The 18,101-nt window shown below is 39.8% G+C and overlaps 1 protein-coding gene across 8 annotated transcripts in view; it reads right to left on the reverse strand.

Annotated features, from left to right (window-relative positions):
- Window positions 1-18,101, reverse strand: part of LRRFIP1 (LRR binding FLII interacting protein 1) — a 146,716-nt gene that overhangs the window by 49,950 nt on the left and 78,665 nt on the right. For 7 of the 8 annotated variants that reach the window (XM_083354494.1, XM_083354495.1, XM_083354492.1 and 4 more), the window contains one exon: window positions 10,975-11,007. The exons of the other annotated variant lie outside the window; for it this stretch is intronic. In XM_083354494.1, coding sequence (XP_083210620.1) covers window positions 10,975-11,007 — 33 coding nt within the window. The remainder of the gene's footprint in view (window positions 1-10,974; window positions 11,008-18,101) is intronic. 8 annotated transcript variants of the gene reach the window in all.

Consider the following 18,101-nt stretch of genomic DNA (forward strand, 5'->3'; position numbering starts at 1 on the left):
ACTGATCAACAACTTCTTCTGAGCATTGGAATGCAGGACTTTTACTGATTTTTTATATAATCACCTTAATACTTGGTAAACAGTGTGTTGTATTTACAAAACAATCAATAACAATTAATTTCTATAATTCTATAATCCATATAATGGCTGTCAATGCTGCAAACATTGACATGTTTTTGCACTGACAATATACGAGACAGCCTTTTTTTTAAACTGCTTCGCTTTGAATCTTGAAGAGAGGGAAACTTCAACGGCTATGTTGCGAAGATAAGATTAAGCCGCACGCAGAAGGGGAAGTGTAACTTCATATGTAAAACTAATTGGTGAATGTGATTTATGATGTGTAATTAGGGGAGGGAGATTGTGCAGGATATGATGAATCAAGGGGAAGAGAGGTAATATTCTGGCATCCCTCCATGACAGCCGATGTTTCGTTTCATTACTAAGACTTTTTAGATAAATAACATGCCTGCAATTTGTTTGAATTGTCTCATTTATCAGAACCATGACAATGGCTTTGCTTGCTTTTCTCTTCTTCCAATAATATTCTCTTTTGCCAACCTTAAATTAATACATTTCTTATTATTTATTTATTTTTTTAAATTCCATTTATATCCCGCCCTTCTCCAAAGACTCAGGGCAGCTTACAAGCTTAGTAGTCATTGCATAAATGACAATTAAATCTAGACATTTTTCTCATGTTTCTGCAAATAATAACATCAATATAAAACTTCTTTTCTAATTGATCATCTTTATTGCCTCATCATAGATCCTGTTTACAAAATTCTTATTTAAATTTGTTTTCCCCACAATATTCAAAGCATTCTTACTGGTTAAGATTTCTCAAAATTAGTTACACTTAAGTATTTAAAGTAAAGGTAAAGGTTCCCCCGCACATGCGTGCTAGTCGTTTCCGACTCTAGGGGCCGGTGCTCATCTCCGTTTCAAAGCTGAAGAGCCAGCGCTTGTCCGAGGACATCTCCGTGGTCATGTGGCCGGCATGACTAGACGCCAAAGGCGCACGGAACGCTGTTACCTTCCCACCGTAGTGGTCCCTATTTTTCTACTTGCATTTTTACGTGCTTTCGAACTGCTAGGTTGGCAGAAGCTGGGACGAGTAACAGGCACTCACTCTGCTACACGGCACTCGGGATTCGACCCGCCAAACTGCCGACCTTCTGATCGACAAGCTCAGCGTCCTAACCCACTGAGCCACCGCGTCCCTTAAGGTCGGCAGGTTGGCGGGTCGAATCCCGAGTGCCGTGTAGCAGAGTGAGCGCCTGTTACTCGTCCCAGCTTCTGCCAACCTAGCAGTTCGAAAGCACGACGCTTCCGGTGGCAGCGCAGCGCCAGAGACAGCCGTTTCAGGCTGCCCGCTGCTCAGCTGTGTTGTTTTCACCCGAAACAGCGCCGATCAGCTGTTCGGGTGGATTTGAAGCCCCCTCCTCGGGAGAAGAGGAGGGGGTGAGGCCCCAGGTAGGGGTTGAGTTCTCCGGGGCCGCCTGAGCTTAAAGCTTGGGTGGCTGAAGGATTGAACTCCCCCGTAGCCTGGGTTGCTCCCAGCTGTTCAGCGTCTCTGCTCCGGGATTTTTGGAGCAGAGCCAGGCGTTTACGACCACCCCTGCCAGAAGGAAAGACCTTGGAATAAAAAGGAGCAGGCAGAGCGGTACAGGAGGTCAAGGTGAAGAGGACTTTTATTTTTACTCTCTAGCTTAATGGACTTTATAAACTTAAAGTGAAAGTGCGCAACAAGTGAAAGTGAAAAGATGGCGGCTAAACCTCCCTCAAAAACTCTTCGGAGTGCGGGAACTTCCCCAGTGCAACAGACATCGTTGCAAGCTTTGCTTCCTCCTGCTGCATTGACATTGAAGGATTTAGAAGATGCTTTGGAAAAACAATCCCAGGTAATATCAGAAATGCTGGGTGACAAGTTGGCAAAGGTGGAGGAGAAATTGGAGAAATTGGAGGAGAGGATAGAAGAGAAGTTTAGTGCGATGAGGGTAGACATTTTGTCTACAGTGCAAAGCGTGGCTGAATGTGTGCAAAGTTTGGACGAAAAAGTGGAGGATTTGAGTCAAAAGAATGCTATATTAGAAGTAAAGGTACTGGAGAATGAAGATTTAAGGGATAGAATGGATGGAGAATTGAGTCTTGTCCAGTATCACCAGATGCAGCATGCTATTAGAATCAGGGGCTTAAAAGAGAATCCTAAAGAAGACCTAAAGCAGCTGATTTCTGAGGCTTTGGAAGAAGTATTGGGTCAGCCAGCATCTGAAATAAAGGGATGCATGGATAAAGTTTTTCGTGTAAACTCATGGATTGCTAGACAGAGAAAGCTACCTAGAGATGTGGTGGTTTATTTTACAAAGAGAGAAACCAGAGATGAAGTTATTCAAGCCGCTTATGATACTAAAGTTGTGATTGCTGACCAAGAAGTTTTGGTTTTAAAAGAAATTCCTCCAAAGATTTTAAGGAGAAGGAAGGATTATGCATTTCTTGTGCAAGAACTTAAGCAACATGAAATAAAGTTTAGATGGGAGATTCCTGTTGGATTGGTGGTGATGCATGAAGGTAAAAGATACCGTCTGGTTACTGTGACACAGGCGCGTGACTTCTACAATAATGTTTTAAAAGCGACCCCACTATCAACTTCTGGAAGCTGCAAAGGGATTTGGAGAAGGGAAATCCCAAGAGGCTGAAGGTGGACAGAAAGAGGAGAATGGTGCTGGAGGGGATCAAATTATAGCCTCGTCGGCTGTTGCTGGAGAGCAGAGGGTGACACGTGCCGCTTTAAAACGAGCAAAACAAATAAAAGAGCAAGACCAACAGAAGTTTATGGAACTTTCAAAGCGTACTTACAGTGAAGCAGTGGGAGGAGCGCGGCCCAAAGAAGACAGAGGGGCTATTAAAGATGTGCTCCAACAGCTTCGGGATGCCACGCATGGCGACTAAATTTCTAACCTGGAATGTTAATGGACTAAATTCACCACAGAAGAGAAAGAAAGTTTTTCAATATTTAAAACAATTCAAGATTGATGTTATATGTTTGCAAGAAACGCATATTAGGGCTATGGACCAAAAGTATTTATCCAACTCAAGATTGGGCACGCAATTTGTTGCCTCTGCGATGAATAAGAAAAATGGAGTGGTTGTTTATGTTAAAAGCGCTTTATCAGCGGAATTAATTGAAGCAGATAAGCATGGAAGATATGTTATGATAGATTTGCTGCTAGAAGCCAAAAAAACGCTTTTAGTTGGACTGTATGCTCCTAATCAACAGCAAGCTGATTTTTTTAGCTCACTTCATACAAAGCTTACTCAATTGGATTACAAATCGTTTATTTTTATGGGGGATTGGAATGGTGTTTTGGATGTACAGATGGATAAGGCTGGTTCTTTTAAGCGCTCTCCGAGTCATGCCAGATTGCCTAAATCTTTTTTTGAAATGAAGGACGATTTGGAACGGCGTGACACTCACCTGCATGAAAAGGATTATACTTTTTTTTCTGATAGACATCAATCTTTTTCCAGGATTGATTTTATTTTGCTGACTAATGACTTTTTTTCTAGGATTAAGAAGGTAAAGATCTGTGCAAGAGCTATTTCTGACCATAGTCCAGTTTGGTTAGAGATCAATAAGGACAATAGAGATAGGCGCTCGTGGCGCGTAAATGAGAACTTGTTTAGAAATCAGAGAAATGTGGAAGAATGTAAACAGCGGATGAAGGATTTTTTTGAAATTAATATGAATAAGGATACTTCTATGGACATGGTTTGGGATGCTAGCAAGGCTTATATGAGAGGGGTGTTGATATATATGAATAACAAACACAGACGTACTTTGGAAGCCAGAAGGAAAGAATTGGAGAACGAAATTAGGGAAAAAGAAAAGGCCTTGATCTTGAACCCATTGGATGTGAAGGCTAAGGAGGTTATTAAGCTATTAAGAGGACAATTTGATAAATTAATGGCTGACCAAGTGGCAACCAATTTGCGGTTTGCTAGGCATAATACTTTTTGCAATGCTAATAAGCCAGGTAGATGGCTAGCTTATAGACTTAGGAAAAAGCAAAGGGCTTCTAATATAGATAAAATTGAACATAAGGGAAAGGTGGTGTTTCAACAGGATCTCATTATGGAAGCCTTTCTGGACTTTTATTCTAAGTTATATGCTAAGGAGAAGATTAATAAAAAGGATATTGATGTATATTTGGAGAATGCTAGCATCCCGGTTCTTACGCAGGCACAAAAAGAGGAGATTAACCAATTAATAACAGAAGAAGAAATTCTTACAGCAATTAAGGAATTGAAGTTGGATAAAGCGCCAGGTACGGATGGTTTGACTGCGGTTTATTACAGAAATTTACAAATGGAGTTGATAAAGCCATTAAAGGAACTGTTTCAGATAATTCAGAGAGGGGAAAAGGTGCCTCCGTCTTGGAGAACTGCTTTTATTTCTTTGATTCTGAAGGAAGATCAAGATGCTACTCAAGTAAAAAATTATAGACCGATATCACTTTTAAATACAGATTATAAGATATTTGCTAAGGTGTTGGCTAATAGACTGATGAGGGTTCTGCAACAGGTGATTGATGGGGATCAAACTGGGTTTATCAGTGGTAGGCAAATGAAAAATAATGTGAGGCATATAGTTGATGTGTTAGAGTTTTTGGAAAGGAATAACCAGATCCCTGCGGCGCTAATTTTTTTAGATGCGGAAAAAGCTTTTGATCAATTGAATTGGCAATTTTTGATGAAAGTTTTAGATAAAATGAATTTTGGGGATAAATTTTTGCAACCAATTAGGGCATTATATCAAAAACAAACTGCCCGAATAATAGTTAACAATAGTTTGACTGAAGTTTGTAATATTGAGAAGGGCACAAGGCAAGGATGTCCGTTATCGCCTTTGTTATTTGTGTTAACATTGGAGATATTATTGGTAAAATACGGAGTTCGGAAAGAATTAAGGGTATACAAATTAGAGATCAGGATTATAGATTGAGAGCGTTCGCAGATGATCTGGTTGTTACAGTGACCCAGCCAGAGAACTCTGTTGTGGACCTGATGGAGATAATAATGCAATATGGGAAGGTTTCTGGATTTAAAGTTAATGCACAAAAAACTAAAATTCTGGCCAAAAATATGACAGTATCGCAAAAGGCTCTTTTAGAAGGACTAACTGGATTTGAGATTGTTAGGAGGGTCAAATATTTGGGGGTGTTTTTGTCACCCTCTAATACAAAGTTATATAAAAATAACTATGAAAGATTGTGGGGAAAAATCCAAAAAGAAATGGAGAGCTGGGAAAAATTGCAATTGTCTTTGTTGGGGCGAATCGCAGCAGTGAAAATGAATGTCCTGCCTAAATTTTTATTCTTATTTCAAATGATACCGGTTCTTAAGAAAGATTCTAATCTGGAGGAATGGCAGCGAGGTATCAATAAATTTGTCTGGGCAGGGAAAAGGCCACGAGTTAAACTTAAGATTATGCAGGATACTCGTGAAAGAGGTGGTCTTAAAATGCCCAATCTTAAATTATATTATGAAGCTGCTGCGTTAGCAGGAATAAGTGATTGGATTAATTTGACACAAGAGAGATTATTAAATCTTGAGGGCCATGACTTGTTGTTTGGCTGGCATGCATATTTGTTGTATGATAAAAAGGTAGATAATGTGTTTAAAGCGCATATTTTAAGACAAGCATTGTTGAGAGTTTGGAAGAAGTACAGACATAAGTTAGGTTGTAAGATACCATTGTGGGCAATCCCAAAACACGCAATAGAAAATATAAATGTTGGTTTTAAACATGATGTGACCACGTATAAGGAGATTTTAAGTTTGGAAAGAAATGTCTGGTGTCTGAAACCGTACAGTCTCTTGCGAGATGAGAAGATTGTTCAAACTTGGTTCCAATATATTCAGCTACGGGCCAGGTGGAAAGAAGATCAGAAAACTGGTTTTACAATGACTGATGAAAATCTGATAAAGCAAATTAGAAAGCAGGGTCCAGCACATATCAAACGGATATATCTTGCACTGATAGAAATTGACTCAGAAACAGAACTTGTTAAAGATTGTATGATAAAATGGGCCCAAAACATTCAAGAAGTTATTACAATGGATACGTGGGAAAAGATTTGGGTGAGGAACGTAAAATTTACACAAGCTCAAAACTTAAGAGAGAACTTTTATAAAATGTTTTATAGATGGCATCTAGATCCTAAAAAGCTTGCAAGTATGTATCCGAATTATCAGCCCAAGTGCTGGAGGTGTGGCGATGAAGATGCAACATATTTTCACATATGGTGGACTTGTAAAAAGGTTAAGGCCTTTTGGATAAAAATTTGGTGGAACATGCAGAAGATTTTTAAGCAAAGGATAAAGTTTTGCCCGCAACTTTTTTTGTTAGGTATAATTACAGATGCTGCGGTTGTGGACACTAAGTTGATGTTGAATTTAATTACGGCAGCAAGACTCTTAATAGGTCAATATTGGAAGAAGGAGGAACTGCCGACTATAGAAGAATGGACTTTAAAGGTTTCTGACCTGGCAGAGATGGCAAAGATTTCGGCTTATTTGAAAGATCACTCGCAAGAACGTTACATTATGGAGTGGAGAAAATGGATTGAGTATATCCAGAACAAATATGGGACTAAAAAGTTTCATGTAGCATTTGAATAAGTCTTCCTTTCTTTTCTTTTTTCTTTTTTTTATATTTAATAGTAATAGTGTTTGTAGTTATCCTATATGAGCTAGAGAGTGATAGATTTTAGAGTTTATGGTTGTTAGCATTTGGATGTTCATGAATGTTTTTTTTTGTTTTTATACCCTGTACTTAGCTCTGGGAAGTTGGGGGGGGAGGGGGGAAGGGGTAGGGAGGGATGGGTATGGGAGGGGGAGGGGGGATTGTTAAAGATAAAATGTATGTTAAAACTTTTTAATAAAAAAAAAAAGAAAGCACGACAAGCGCTGGCTCTTTGGCTTTGAAACGGAGATGAGCACCGGCCCCTAGAGTCGGAAACGACTAGCACGCATGTGCGGGGGAACCTTTACCTTTACCTTAAGTATTTAAGGTTTTTGTTTCACACACGCCATCTCAACACTTTTACATTTCTCATATCTTAAAAAAGAAAACATTTCTTTTATATAAACCATCCCAACATTTTTATATTTCTCATGTCAAAAAACAAAACACAAAAGAAAAAAGAAAGCAAAAATAATTGATTACTTGAGAGGTTCATCCCTCTTAAACTAATCTTCATTTATATCCAAAATCTTTCTATTTCTTTAAACATATTCAAACAGATGTTCAATTTTTAAATATTCCTTCTGGTAAATCCCATCATCTAATTTCTTAATTCTCACTTTAGCCTTTTTTCCCCCAAACTTCTTTCCTGATCAATGTGCTTCGCTGAATCAAAGAATCTTCCCATAATCTTGTAAGTGTTGTTGCAAGTACAAAAGTCAAAACAGGCAAGATGTTTTTATAAGAGGGTTTTGCCCCTTCGTATTCATTGAGAATCTTTTCCTTTCTTTCTTTCTTGATTTTATTTATCATTTTTTCTCTCTCAAGTTCTTGCATTTCTTCCAGCAGAATCCATTTTGTCAAATCTTTTTTCTTGACCTCAAACTTATTTTGTAATCTTATAGAGTAGATGTTGTCTTTTCCATGTCCAGTATTTCCTGTAAGTTTTTTTCCATCTCGGTTAAGTCATACTTCTTTTTGTTACATTCCATCTTAAAATCTCTCTCCTCTGTCTTGTGTTCAGTTGTTTGTTTTTTCTGCTCACTCTCTATTTTTATTTTCTGAGAATTTTTGTGTTGCAATGTTAAATTGGAGATGTGTTCACTTATATTTTCAAATTTACATTTAATTTCCTCATGGTTTGAGATCATTGTTGTTTGGATTTGATGCAACATAACATAGATCTCCTTCTGGAAAGTATTTGTTTTTTCTTTGTATATTCTTTCTGAAGATCTCTGGTTTTCCATGATAGCCAAAAATCAGAGTTGTCCTTTCTCTGCAGACAGCTTTAGAGTCACAGTTGAGTTGGTATTTGTAATCCAGAAAGGTCAAAAAAATTTTCTAAAGTTTATAATTTTCCCTTTTAAATAGCCCAAAATGTTCTCTCTCTTTTTGTCACAGCCGTTCTCTGTTATTAAGACACTGAAGGTCACCAGAAACAATTTTCCTGGGCTTTACTAGCGCCTGTGATAGAGCAACTGCTGTTGTATATTTTCATCCACCACTAGATGTCAGCACTAGTTCATTTTTCAGTAATAGACAATTGTTTACTTCTGTTATTTACTTCTATTTTCATGGTTTAAAAGGAAAATCTTAAGTTTCCACCGATTTCAAACTTCTCTAAATTAAGTCTTATATTAATTTCATTTCATTTCAATCCATTTCTGTTCCCCCTGAAAAGGTTAATTCACTGCTTCCATCTGCAGGATGATGGGTGAGATCCCTCTCCTTCTCACTTTCAGAGGCTTTTTGCTTCTTGGGTTTTTTCTTTTTTCTTTTTCCAGGAAATCAGTTTTCAAACAGAAGAGAGAAAATCAATGTTCTTACCCAGTTTCAAACACATTGTTTACAGTCAGCTTAAAGTAGTGCTTTTGGGCTTCGGTTGCTTGTAGCTTGGGCTAGACTCTGAAGTTAAGCTAGCCTTTCTCCTGCTGGTTTCTGGAAAGCTTTTCCCAGACCGATTAGATCAATCGCCATCTCTCCGCAATCAGCCTTCTTTGTTGCCTCTACGGGGCAACTTCAGGCCCATTTACGGTCCCCTAGCAGGTAGAAATTGGCCATAGGGTGCAGAGCCCCATGATCCCTCAGCTGCTGCATTACTGTGCAAAACTGGAAGCCTTTGTTGCTTGTTTTAAGTAAAAGTTTGTAATTGCTTCCTGGGTGTGTGTGTATGTGCACACTTAGCCTGTGACAGATGAAGGGGTTGCGGAGAAAGATCAAGAAGTCCGTCCCTCCTCTTTTTTGTTCTTTATTGAAGAACAATGGGGAAGAAGGGGGTTAAAACAAGGTAAAGGTTTGGGGACATTTATCGTGAAGCTGCTGCCTTTGCATGCAGGGGCTGGCTTCCTAACCAGGAAAAATTTGCAGCCTCCTGAGAGCAAGTTGATTGGAGCAGAAAGCTTGTAAACCATTCGCCATTTCTGCAAGACATTTTCAGTGCACTGAAAATGGTGGCTGCTTCCAGGAGCCCACGTGTTGCAAAGTCCCACTGTGGTGGGATAGGGGGAAGAGAGATGAGGTGCTGTAGTAAACCTATTGTCTATTGTAAGGGCAAATGACTGTGGAGGCACTGCAGCTGTCATAATTTTGAAACACAGTTGTATGTACTTTGGGGATGTCTGTTGTAACTTTGAACATTCATTAAGTGGCCTGACATTTCTTGACAACTACCTGTATTATTCCTTTAGAGTCACAATATGGATGGGAATGTTTCTATATGTTTCTTAAAAAACAATCTTCTGTTTCCTGTTTTCTTCTCATAGACATTTAGTATGAGATGACACTGCTTGATTAGTTAAATCTATAGTTTACACACTTTGTTGAACATTACACTGCAAACCATTCCATGTATAAGCTATTCTGTTCTTCTAACAGTTCTGTACATTCAGGTACTACTTCTTTTACTCTTAGGGCATACTAACGTATATATGCTTCAGCCAGAAACAAATGAAATACTCTTATATTATGTGTGCCAAAATGTATTGTTAGGCTCTTTCAACCAAAAGGCCTCAAAACATTGGCATTGTTGAATCAAGCAAAACTGACTGTTATAAAATGTAACACAAAAAAGCCAATAAAAATATCACAGCAGAATATCAATAGTATTAACAAAGTCACTAAATCACATTTCTAAATCTTAGGTGGCATGTTTAGACATTATAATAAGCCAGGCTCATACCCACTGGCTCCCTTACTCAGTAAACCTGCTTAGTCTCATCTCCTATACAAGGTGATGTTTTCCTCTACCAGGAACAAGCCAAAGCAAAACAAAGAAAACAAAACAAACAAAACACCCAATAATTATTTAGGGTAGGAATGCACAAAATGTTCACAGCTTGAAATATTTCAAGCCCAAAATGCTTGGTCCAAGCATTCAATACTGTTTTCCAAGAACTGTATTTCATTCTAATCCCTTGTTTTGATCCAAATTAAAATTGTGCTCTTTTGAGGTCTGTTGCTTCATGTATTGTGCAAGGTTTGAGCCCTTTGACTAATCTGCTTTATGATTAAGCCTTTTTTTTTTGACCAACATGAGTCAAATAGCACCAGCTAGTTTCATTCCAATGCTACTGGCTGGGACTAGGTGAGATGGAAAAAGAGTAAGATTAGAGAAGGATCTGAAGTCATTTAAGCATATATCAGAGGCAGCTGCTGTTGGCTCTAAGCTGAGACAGTAAGCTTTTTTTCAAATTTCTGGAATATTCAAAATATTTCACATTTGGTTATGTTCTGAATTCTTGCCAAGGAATTTTAATGCAACATGCAACGTAGCCAACTTGGAATTATCACACCTATTATTTGATGAAGCAAGCAATTTAGTTCAAATTCCCACAGGCTTTATTTCTTCCCTTATAGAGGACAATTACAAATCAATATGGATTCAGGCTGAGGATTAATCTTATTTTAACTGGGGTTTTATTTATGCAGGGACAAATATAATTTTTTTAAATTTGTTTTTAACTTTTGTATCTTGGTAAACCGCCCTGAGTCCTTCGGGAAAGGGCGGTATATAAATGTAATAAAATAAATAAATAAATAATTCTGATTGCTATTTGTACTTTTCCATTGGCAGTTATCAGCCAGAAAAAGACTTTATATTTATACCATAAAAGACAGGTTTTTAGCACATGGGATCATTCTGTTGAATTTGTGTTGTCAGGATACTGAGAATTTGTAAAATATTACATGCTAATATATATTCAATCTTACCACAGATTACTTCTTACCTTCTCAAAGTCTTCTGCAGGCCTTTCTTCAACCTAGAGTGAATAAGAAGAAAAAAACTTAATTTGATAATAAGGTGGCAAGTCCATGAACAGCACCAACTGAAAACATATTCAGTACAACTATTCCTCGACTTACAACCATTCAGTTAGTGGCCAAAATTCTAAGGCACTGGACATTCAAGTGAAATGCAGCCAGTACTCACATTTATGACTGTCACAGTATTCCCACCATCACATGATCAAAATTCAAGTGCCTGTCAACCAGCATGTATTTATGACAGTTGCAGCATTCCAGTGTCATGTGATTGCCATTTGCAACTTGGCCATTGGCTTCTGAGTAGCAAAGTCAATGCGGAAAGCCAGATTCCCTTCATAACCATGTGACTTACTTAACAAATGCAGTGATTTGCTTAACTGTGGCAAAAGAAAAAAATCATAAAATCAGGTGCAACTCACTTCACAGCCGCCCAGCTTAGAAAAAGAAATTCTGTTTCCAATTGTGGTTGTAAGTCAACATGACATAACACCATTTATTTGTCATCTTGACATAAATCTAGATAACCAACCAAATAAGTAGCTATAGACTTGAATATTAACAAGATGCTTCTTTTATCATATCCAGGAAGACCAACATAGGATATCCTATTTTTTCACTTCTTACCATTGCAAGAATAGTAGAAAAAACTGCTAACTAAACTAACTTTTAAAAAAATTGTAAAGGTTTTATTGGTTTTTTACAATAATAAACTTATTGCCTGGTGTACAGCGTGTTGTCTTGGTTCATAATTTTTTAGAAAAGAATATACAATTAATAATAGTTAATAATCAATAATAATTAATTTTTATATTTCCATAGCATATCATACCGGTGGAGCTGAGGACTGCTCCCGACCTCCGATCATTCCGCCGGGGCCTGAAGACCTGGCTCTTTGAGCTCTCGGGCCCAGGCTGAGGAGACATTCATTTTAATTGGGGTTTTAATTAGTACAGGGTCGATTTAATTTTTTTTAAAATTGGGTTTTAACTTTTGTATGGTTGATTTTAATTCCCTGTAAACCGCCCTGAGTCCTCAGGGAAAGGGCGGTATATAAATGCAATAAATAAATAAATAAATAAATTAATAATATATTTCCTTGATCTTCACCCAGTAGTATTCTCCTTCTACAATGTTAAACAAATATAATTTCTAATATTTAATATTTTCCATATTTAAATGATTAAATAAAAAGATTTTCTTCTATATTTATGCCAACAATGGTAGCAACCATATATAGCATTTTTTTTCTTATCAGCTTATGTTATTTCCATGTGAGTCATCTTATTGATTCACCATATATCTTATTTTCACAAATCCTCTTTAGGCAAAGTTTCTCCATAATATTTAAACAATTCTTGTCAATCATATTTTCCCCAGTATTTAACATCTAAATATCCAAATTTTCCATTTAAATATATCATCCTAATATTTTCATATATATTATAGATACTATACTACTTATCTATCATAACATCTATCCATAGCATTTATATTTCACTTCTATTTGTAAAAATTAGTTAAATCACTATATATCCTTTCTTCAGAGTTCTTATTAAGCCTAATTTCCTCTCAATATTTCAATCATTCCTTAATCCTAAATCTTTTCAAACTTAATTTCTCTTTAAAATTCAAACTTTTGCTTCCCTTACAATATCCTAATATTTTTTACATTTTGTATCTTATCAAAACATACTATATTACTTGTATCTCTTATCCCACTTATTCTAAAGCCCCTTTATGGTCAAAGTTATTTGTTTATTTAGCCATATTCAAACAAGTGTTTATACATATAATATTCCATCTAGTAGGGAAAATCCCGTCTCTTCAGCCAGTCTCTAATCTTCTTCCTTCTCCAAACTATTTTCCAAACTAATATTTTCAACTTGTCCAGTTCTTGTATTTTTGTAGTTATTGTTAGGAGTAGAAGTTACATAGCAGATAGGATGTATGCTTTTTGTCTCCCAAACAATGATTCTCCTGGCAGTATCCATTTTGTTAAGTCTTCTTTCTTCTCAGGTTTATTTTGACGTTCTAACGCATAAAGTATCTTTTCCATATTTATTTTATTTTATTTTTTATTGAACATTTTTATTAAATGTAGATTTAAAAACAAAAGTGGACATGATTCAACTTCCCTGGCTACAGCACTGCTCTTAGTATTACCTTATGTAACAAAAAGAAAAACAGAAAATTAAAATAAATTCTATGACGGGACAGAGTATGACAAAATGTACATATAACATCTGTAAATTTTCTGGTAAACCATCTCTCAGTCATCTACATTGTACTTAAATATCTTTCAATTGTGACCTCATATAGGTGTTAGTAAGAAGCGCTCCTTAGCAGCCGGGGCTCAGCCACGGGCTCAGGGCAGGGGCGGTGAGGTGGCGGTGGTTATCAGGGAGACTTTATGTCCGCGGGAGACCACCATTGTCCAGATTGGTGGGAGTGAGTCCCTCCTCCTGAGATGTGGTTCTCGGGTTCAGATGGGCTTGTTGCTTACATACCTGGTGCCCAGCTGTGTGGCAACTACTCTGCCCGAGCTGCTCAACACCCTCTCAAGGTTGACGGTGGAGTTCCCCAGGCTCATAGTGCTGGGTGACTTCAACCTGCCTTCCCTGGGAGGGTCATCGGAGCTAGCCCGGGAGTTCATTGTCTCCATGATGGCCATGGACATGAATCAAGTAATTCAAGGCCCGACTCATGTGCGGGGTCACACTCTCGACCTGGTGTTCCTGTCTGGACAGTGGTTGGATGATTTGGGAGGGTGTTTACTGGTTGTTACTCCCCTGTCATGGTCCGACCATCATCTCCTGCGGCTGGTCTTCTGTTATGCCACCCCCCGCTGCTGGGTGGCGGAACCAACCAGATGGTTCCGCCCCAGGCGCCTAATGGACCCTGAACGGTTCCAGATGGCGCTTGGCTCTATACCTACCGTCCTCACTCACAGCCCAGCTGATGTCTTGGTGGACGCCTGGGAAAGGGCGGCCACTGAGGCACTCAACTCGGCTCGGGAGGGGACACGAGGCTGGTTCCAGGCAGTAATAACTGCTTCTTTGAAAGAGGGCATCTTCCCCGCCGCCTTGAAGGAGGCAGTGGTGAGACCCCTCCTCAAAAAGCCTGCCCTGGACCCGGCTGTTTTAAATAACTATCGTGCAGTCGAAGGTTGTCGAGAGCGTGGTGGCACATCAGCTTCCTCTGTTCCTGGAGGAAACTGATTATCTGGACCCATACCAGATAACGCCACTCAGCGGCGTTCGATACCATCGACCATGGTATCCTGCTGCGGCGTCTCAGGGGATTGGGAGTGGGAGGCACGGTTTTGCAGTGGTTCTCCTCCTATCTCCTGGGATGTTCGCAGTCAGTGTTGGCAGGGGGGCAGAGGTCGACCTCAAGGTCTCTCGTTTGTGGAGTTCCTCAGGGGTCGGTCCTCTCACCTCTCCTGTTCAACATCTACATGAAACCGCTGGGTGAGATCATTCGTGGTTTTGGAGTTGGGTATCATCAGTATGCCGATGATACCCAGCTTTTTATTTCGACCCCAAACCACCCCAGTGATGCCTTCGACGTGATGTCCCGTTGCCTGGAGGCGGTTCGGGTCTGGATGGGGAGGAACAGACTTCAACTCAACCCCGACAAGACTGAGTGGCTGTGCATACCGGCATTCAGGGATATTCAGAACATCCCATCTCTTTCCATGGGGGGTGAACTATTACCCCCCGTAGATAGGGCTCGCAACTTGGGAGTCCTTCTAGATTCACGGCTCACTCTGGAAGACCATGTAGTAGCTGTAACTAGGGGGGCCTTCACCCAGGTTCGCCTGGTGCGTCAGTTGAGGCCCTATCTAGACCAGGATGCTTTATGTATGGTCACTCACGTGCTCGTGACCTCTCGTCTGGACTACTGCAACGCTCTCTACATGGGGCTGCCCTTGAGGACCACTCGGAGGCTCCAACTGGTACAGAATGCAGCCGCGAGAGTTGTGTTGGGAGTCTCCCGATACTCCCATGTTACACCTCTGCTCCGTGAGCTGCATTGGTTACCAGTTGTCTTCCGGGTGAGATTCAAGGTACTGGTAATGGTGTTTAAGGCCCTACATGGCATGGGTCCGGAGCACCTTAGGGAGCACCTGCTGCCGGCATCAACTTCCCTCCGCCCTGTGCGTTCCCACAGAGAGGGCCTCCTCAGGGTGCCACCGATCAGAGAATGTCGATTGGTGGCCCTCAGGGGGAGGTCATTCTCTGTGGGCGCCCCGGAGCTATGGAATCGGTTGCCGGTTGAGCTCCAGATGGCGCCCGACCTTCGCTCCTTCCGTCACGATCTGAAGACATTCTTATTTGAACAAGCCGGCCTGGCCTGAAGGGGGATGGGTTGGGTTTTTATGTCATTTTTAATATCTGTATTTATTGTTTTTAGCTGGGCATATGTTTAATTTTCTTTTAACTTTTGTATTTCTGTATTTTTTATATATCTGCCCTGTTCACCGCCCTGAGTCCTTCGGGAGAAGGGCGGTATATAAATAAAATTACTATCATTATTATTATTATATTCTAAGGTGTCTAGTATAATCCTAACATTATGTCCCCCTTCATGGATTACTGCCTTGTCGTGGCGAAGGGGCTTGCGTAATTCAATGAAGCTATGAGCTATGCTGTGCAGGGCCACCCAAGACGGAAAGGTCATAGCAGAGAGTTCTGACAAAACGTGATCCACTGGAGAAGGAAATGGCAACCCACTTCAGTATCTTTGCCATGAAAACCCTATGGACAGTACCAAAAGGCAAAACGATATGCTGAAAGATGAGCCCCTCAGGTCGGAAGGCGTCCAATATGCTACTGGGGAAGAGCAGAGGGCTAGTACTAGTAGCACCAGAAAGAATGAAGCGACTGGGCCAAAGCCGAAAGGACGCTCAGCTGTGGATATGTCTGGTGGTGAAAGGAAAGTCCGATGCTGTAAAGATTCTTTCTCCATAGGAACCTGGAATGTAAGATCCATGAATCAAGGAAAGCTGGACGTGGTCAAACAAGAGATGACAAGACTAAACATCGACATCTTAGGTATCAGCAAACTAAAATGGACAGGAATGGGTGAATTTAATTCAGATGACCATCAGGTATACTACTGCGGGCAAGAATTCCTCAGAAGAAATGGAGTAGCCTTCATAGTCAATAAAAGAGTAGGAAAAGCAATACTTGGATACAACCCTCAAAATCAGTTCGAATCCAAGGCAAACTATTCAATATCACAGTAGTCCAAGTCTATGCCCCAACCACCGGTGCTGAAGAGGATGAAATTGACCGGTTCTATGAAGCCCTACAGCACCTTATAGAACTAACACCAAAAAATGATGTCCTTATCATCATGGGGGATTGGAATGCTAAAGTAGGAAGCCAAAAGATAACCGGAATAACAGGCAAGTTTGGCCTTGGAGTACAAAATGAAGCAGGGCACAGGCTGATAGAATTTTGTCAAGAGAATACGATGGTCATAGCAAACACTCTTTTCCAACAACCCAAGACGGCTTTACACATGGACATCACCAGACGGTCAACACAGAAATCAGATTGACTATGTGCTCTGCAGCCAAAGATGGAGAAGCTCTATACAGTCAGTAAAATCAAGACCAGGAGCTGACTGTGGCTCAGACCATGAGCTTCTTGTTGCAATATTTAGGCTTAAATTAAAGAAAGTAGGGAAAAGCGCTAGGCCAGTCAGGTATGAATTAAATCATATCCCTGTACAATATACAGTAGAGGTGACAAATAGATTTAAGGAATTAGATCTGATAGACAGAGTGCCTGAAGAACTATGGACAGAGGTTCGCAACATTGTACAACAGGTAGCAACCAAAACCATCCCAAAGAAAAAGAAATGCAAGAAAGCAAAATGGCTGTCTGAGGAAGCTTTGCAAATAGCCAAGGAAAGGAGGGAAGCGAAAGACAAGGGAGAAAAAGAAAGATATGCCCAATTAAATGCAGAATTCCAGAGAATAGCTAGAAGAGATAAGAATGCCTTCTTAAATGAACAGTGCAAAGAAATAGAAGAAAACAATAGAATAGGGAGGACCAGAGATCTTTTCAAGAAAATTGGAGAGATGAAGGGAACGTTTCATGCAAAAATGGGCATGATAAAGGACCAAAATGGCAGGGACCTAACAGAGGCAGAAGAGATTAAGAAGTAGTGGCAAAAGTACACAGAAGAACTATACAAGAATGAGCTTAATGTCCCTGATAATCACAATGAGTTGGTCACTGACCTCGAGCCAGACATCCTAGAATGTGAAGTGAAGTGGGCCTTAGAAAAGCTGAGCAACAACAAAGCTAGTGGAGGTGACAGTATTCCAACTGAGCTATTCAAAATCTTAAAAGTCGATGCAGTAAAAGTGCTACACTCAATTTGCCAGCAAATTTGGAAAACTCAACAGTGGCCACAGGATTGGAAAAGATCAGTTTACATTCCAATTCCAAAGAAAGGCAGTGCCAAATAATGTTCAAACTATCGCACCATTGCATTGATTTCTCATGCTAGTAAAGTTATGCTTAAAATTCTACAAGCTAGACTCCAGCAGTATGTGGATCAAGAACTACCAGAAGTACAGGCAGGATTTCGAAGAGGCAGAGGAACTAGAGATCAAATTGCTAACATACGCTGGATCATGGAGAAAACTAGAGAGTTCCAGAAAAACATCTACTTCTGCTTCATTGACTATGCTAAAGCCTTTGATTGTGTGGATCATAACAAACTGTGGCAAGTCCTTAAAGAGATGGGCATACCAGACCATCTTATTTGTCTCTTGAGAAACCTATATGCAGGCCAAGAAGCAACAGTGAGAACTGGACACGTAACCACTGATTGGTTCAAAATTGGGAAAGGAATCCGGCAAGGCTGCCTTGCCTATTTAACTTATATGCAGAGCACATCATGAGAAAGGCAGGGCTAGATGAATCAAAAGTTGGAATTAAGATTGCCGGAAGAAACATCAACAACCTAAGATATGCAGATGATACCACTCTAATGGCAGAAAGTGAAGAGGAACTAAAGAGCCTCTTGTTGCAAGTAAAGAAGGAGAGTGCAAAACTTGGGTTGAAAC

This window comes from Vipera ursinii, assembly GCF_947247035.1.
Source record: "Vipera ursinii genome assembly, chromosome: 1".
Lineage (NCBI taxonomy): Eukaryota > Metazoa > Chordata > Lepidosauria > Squamata > Viperidae > Vipera > Vipera ursinii.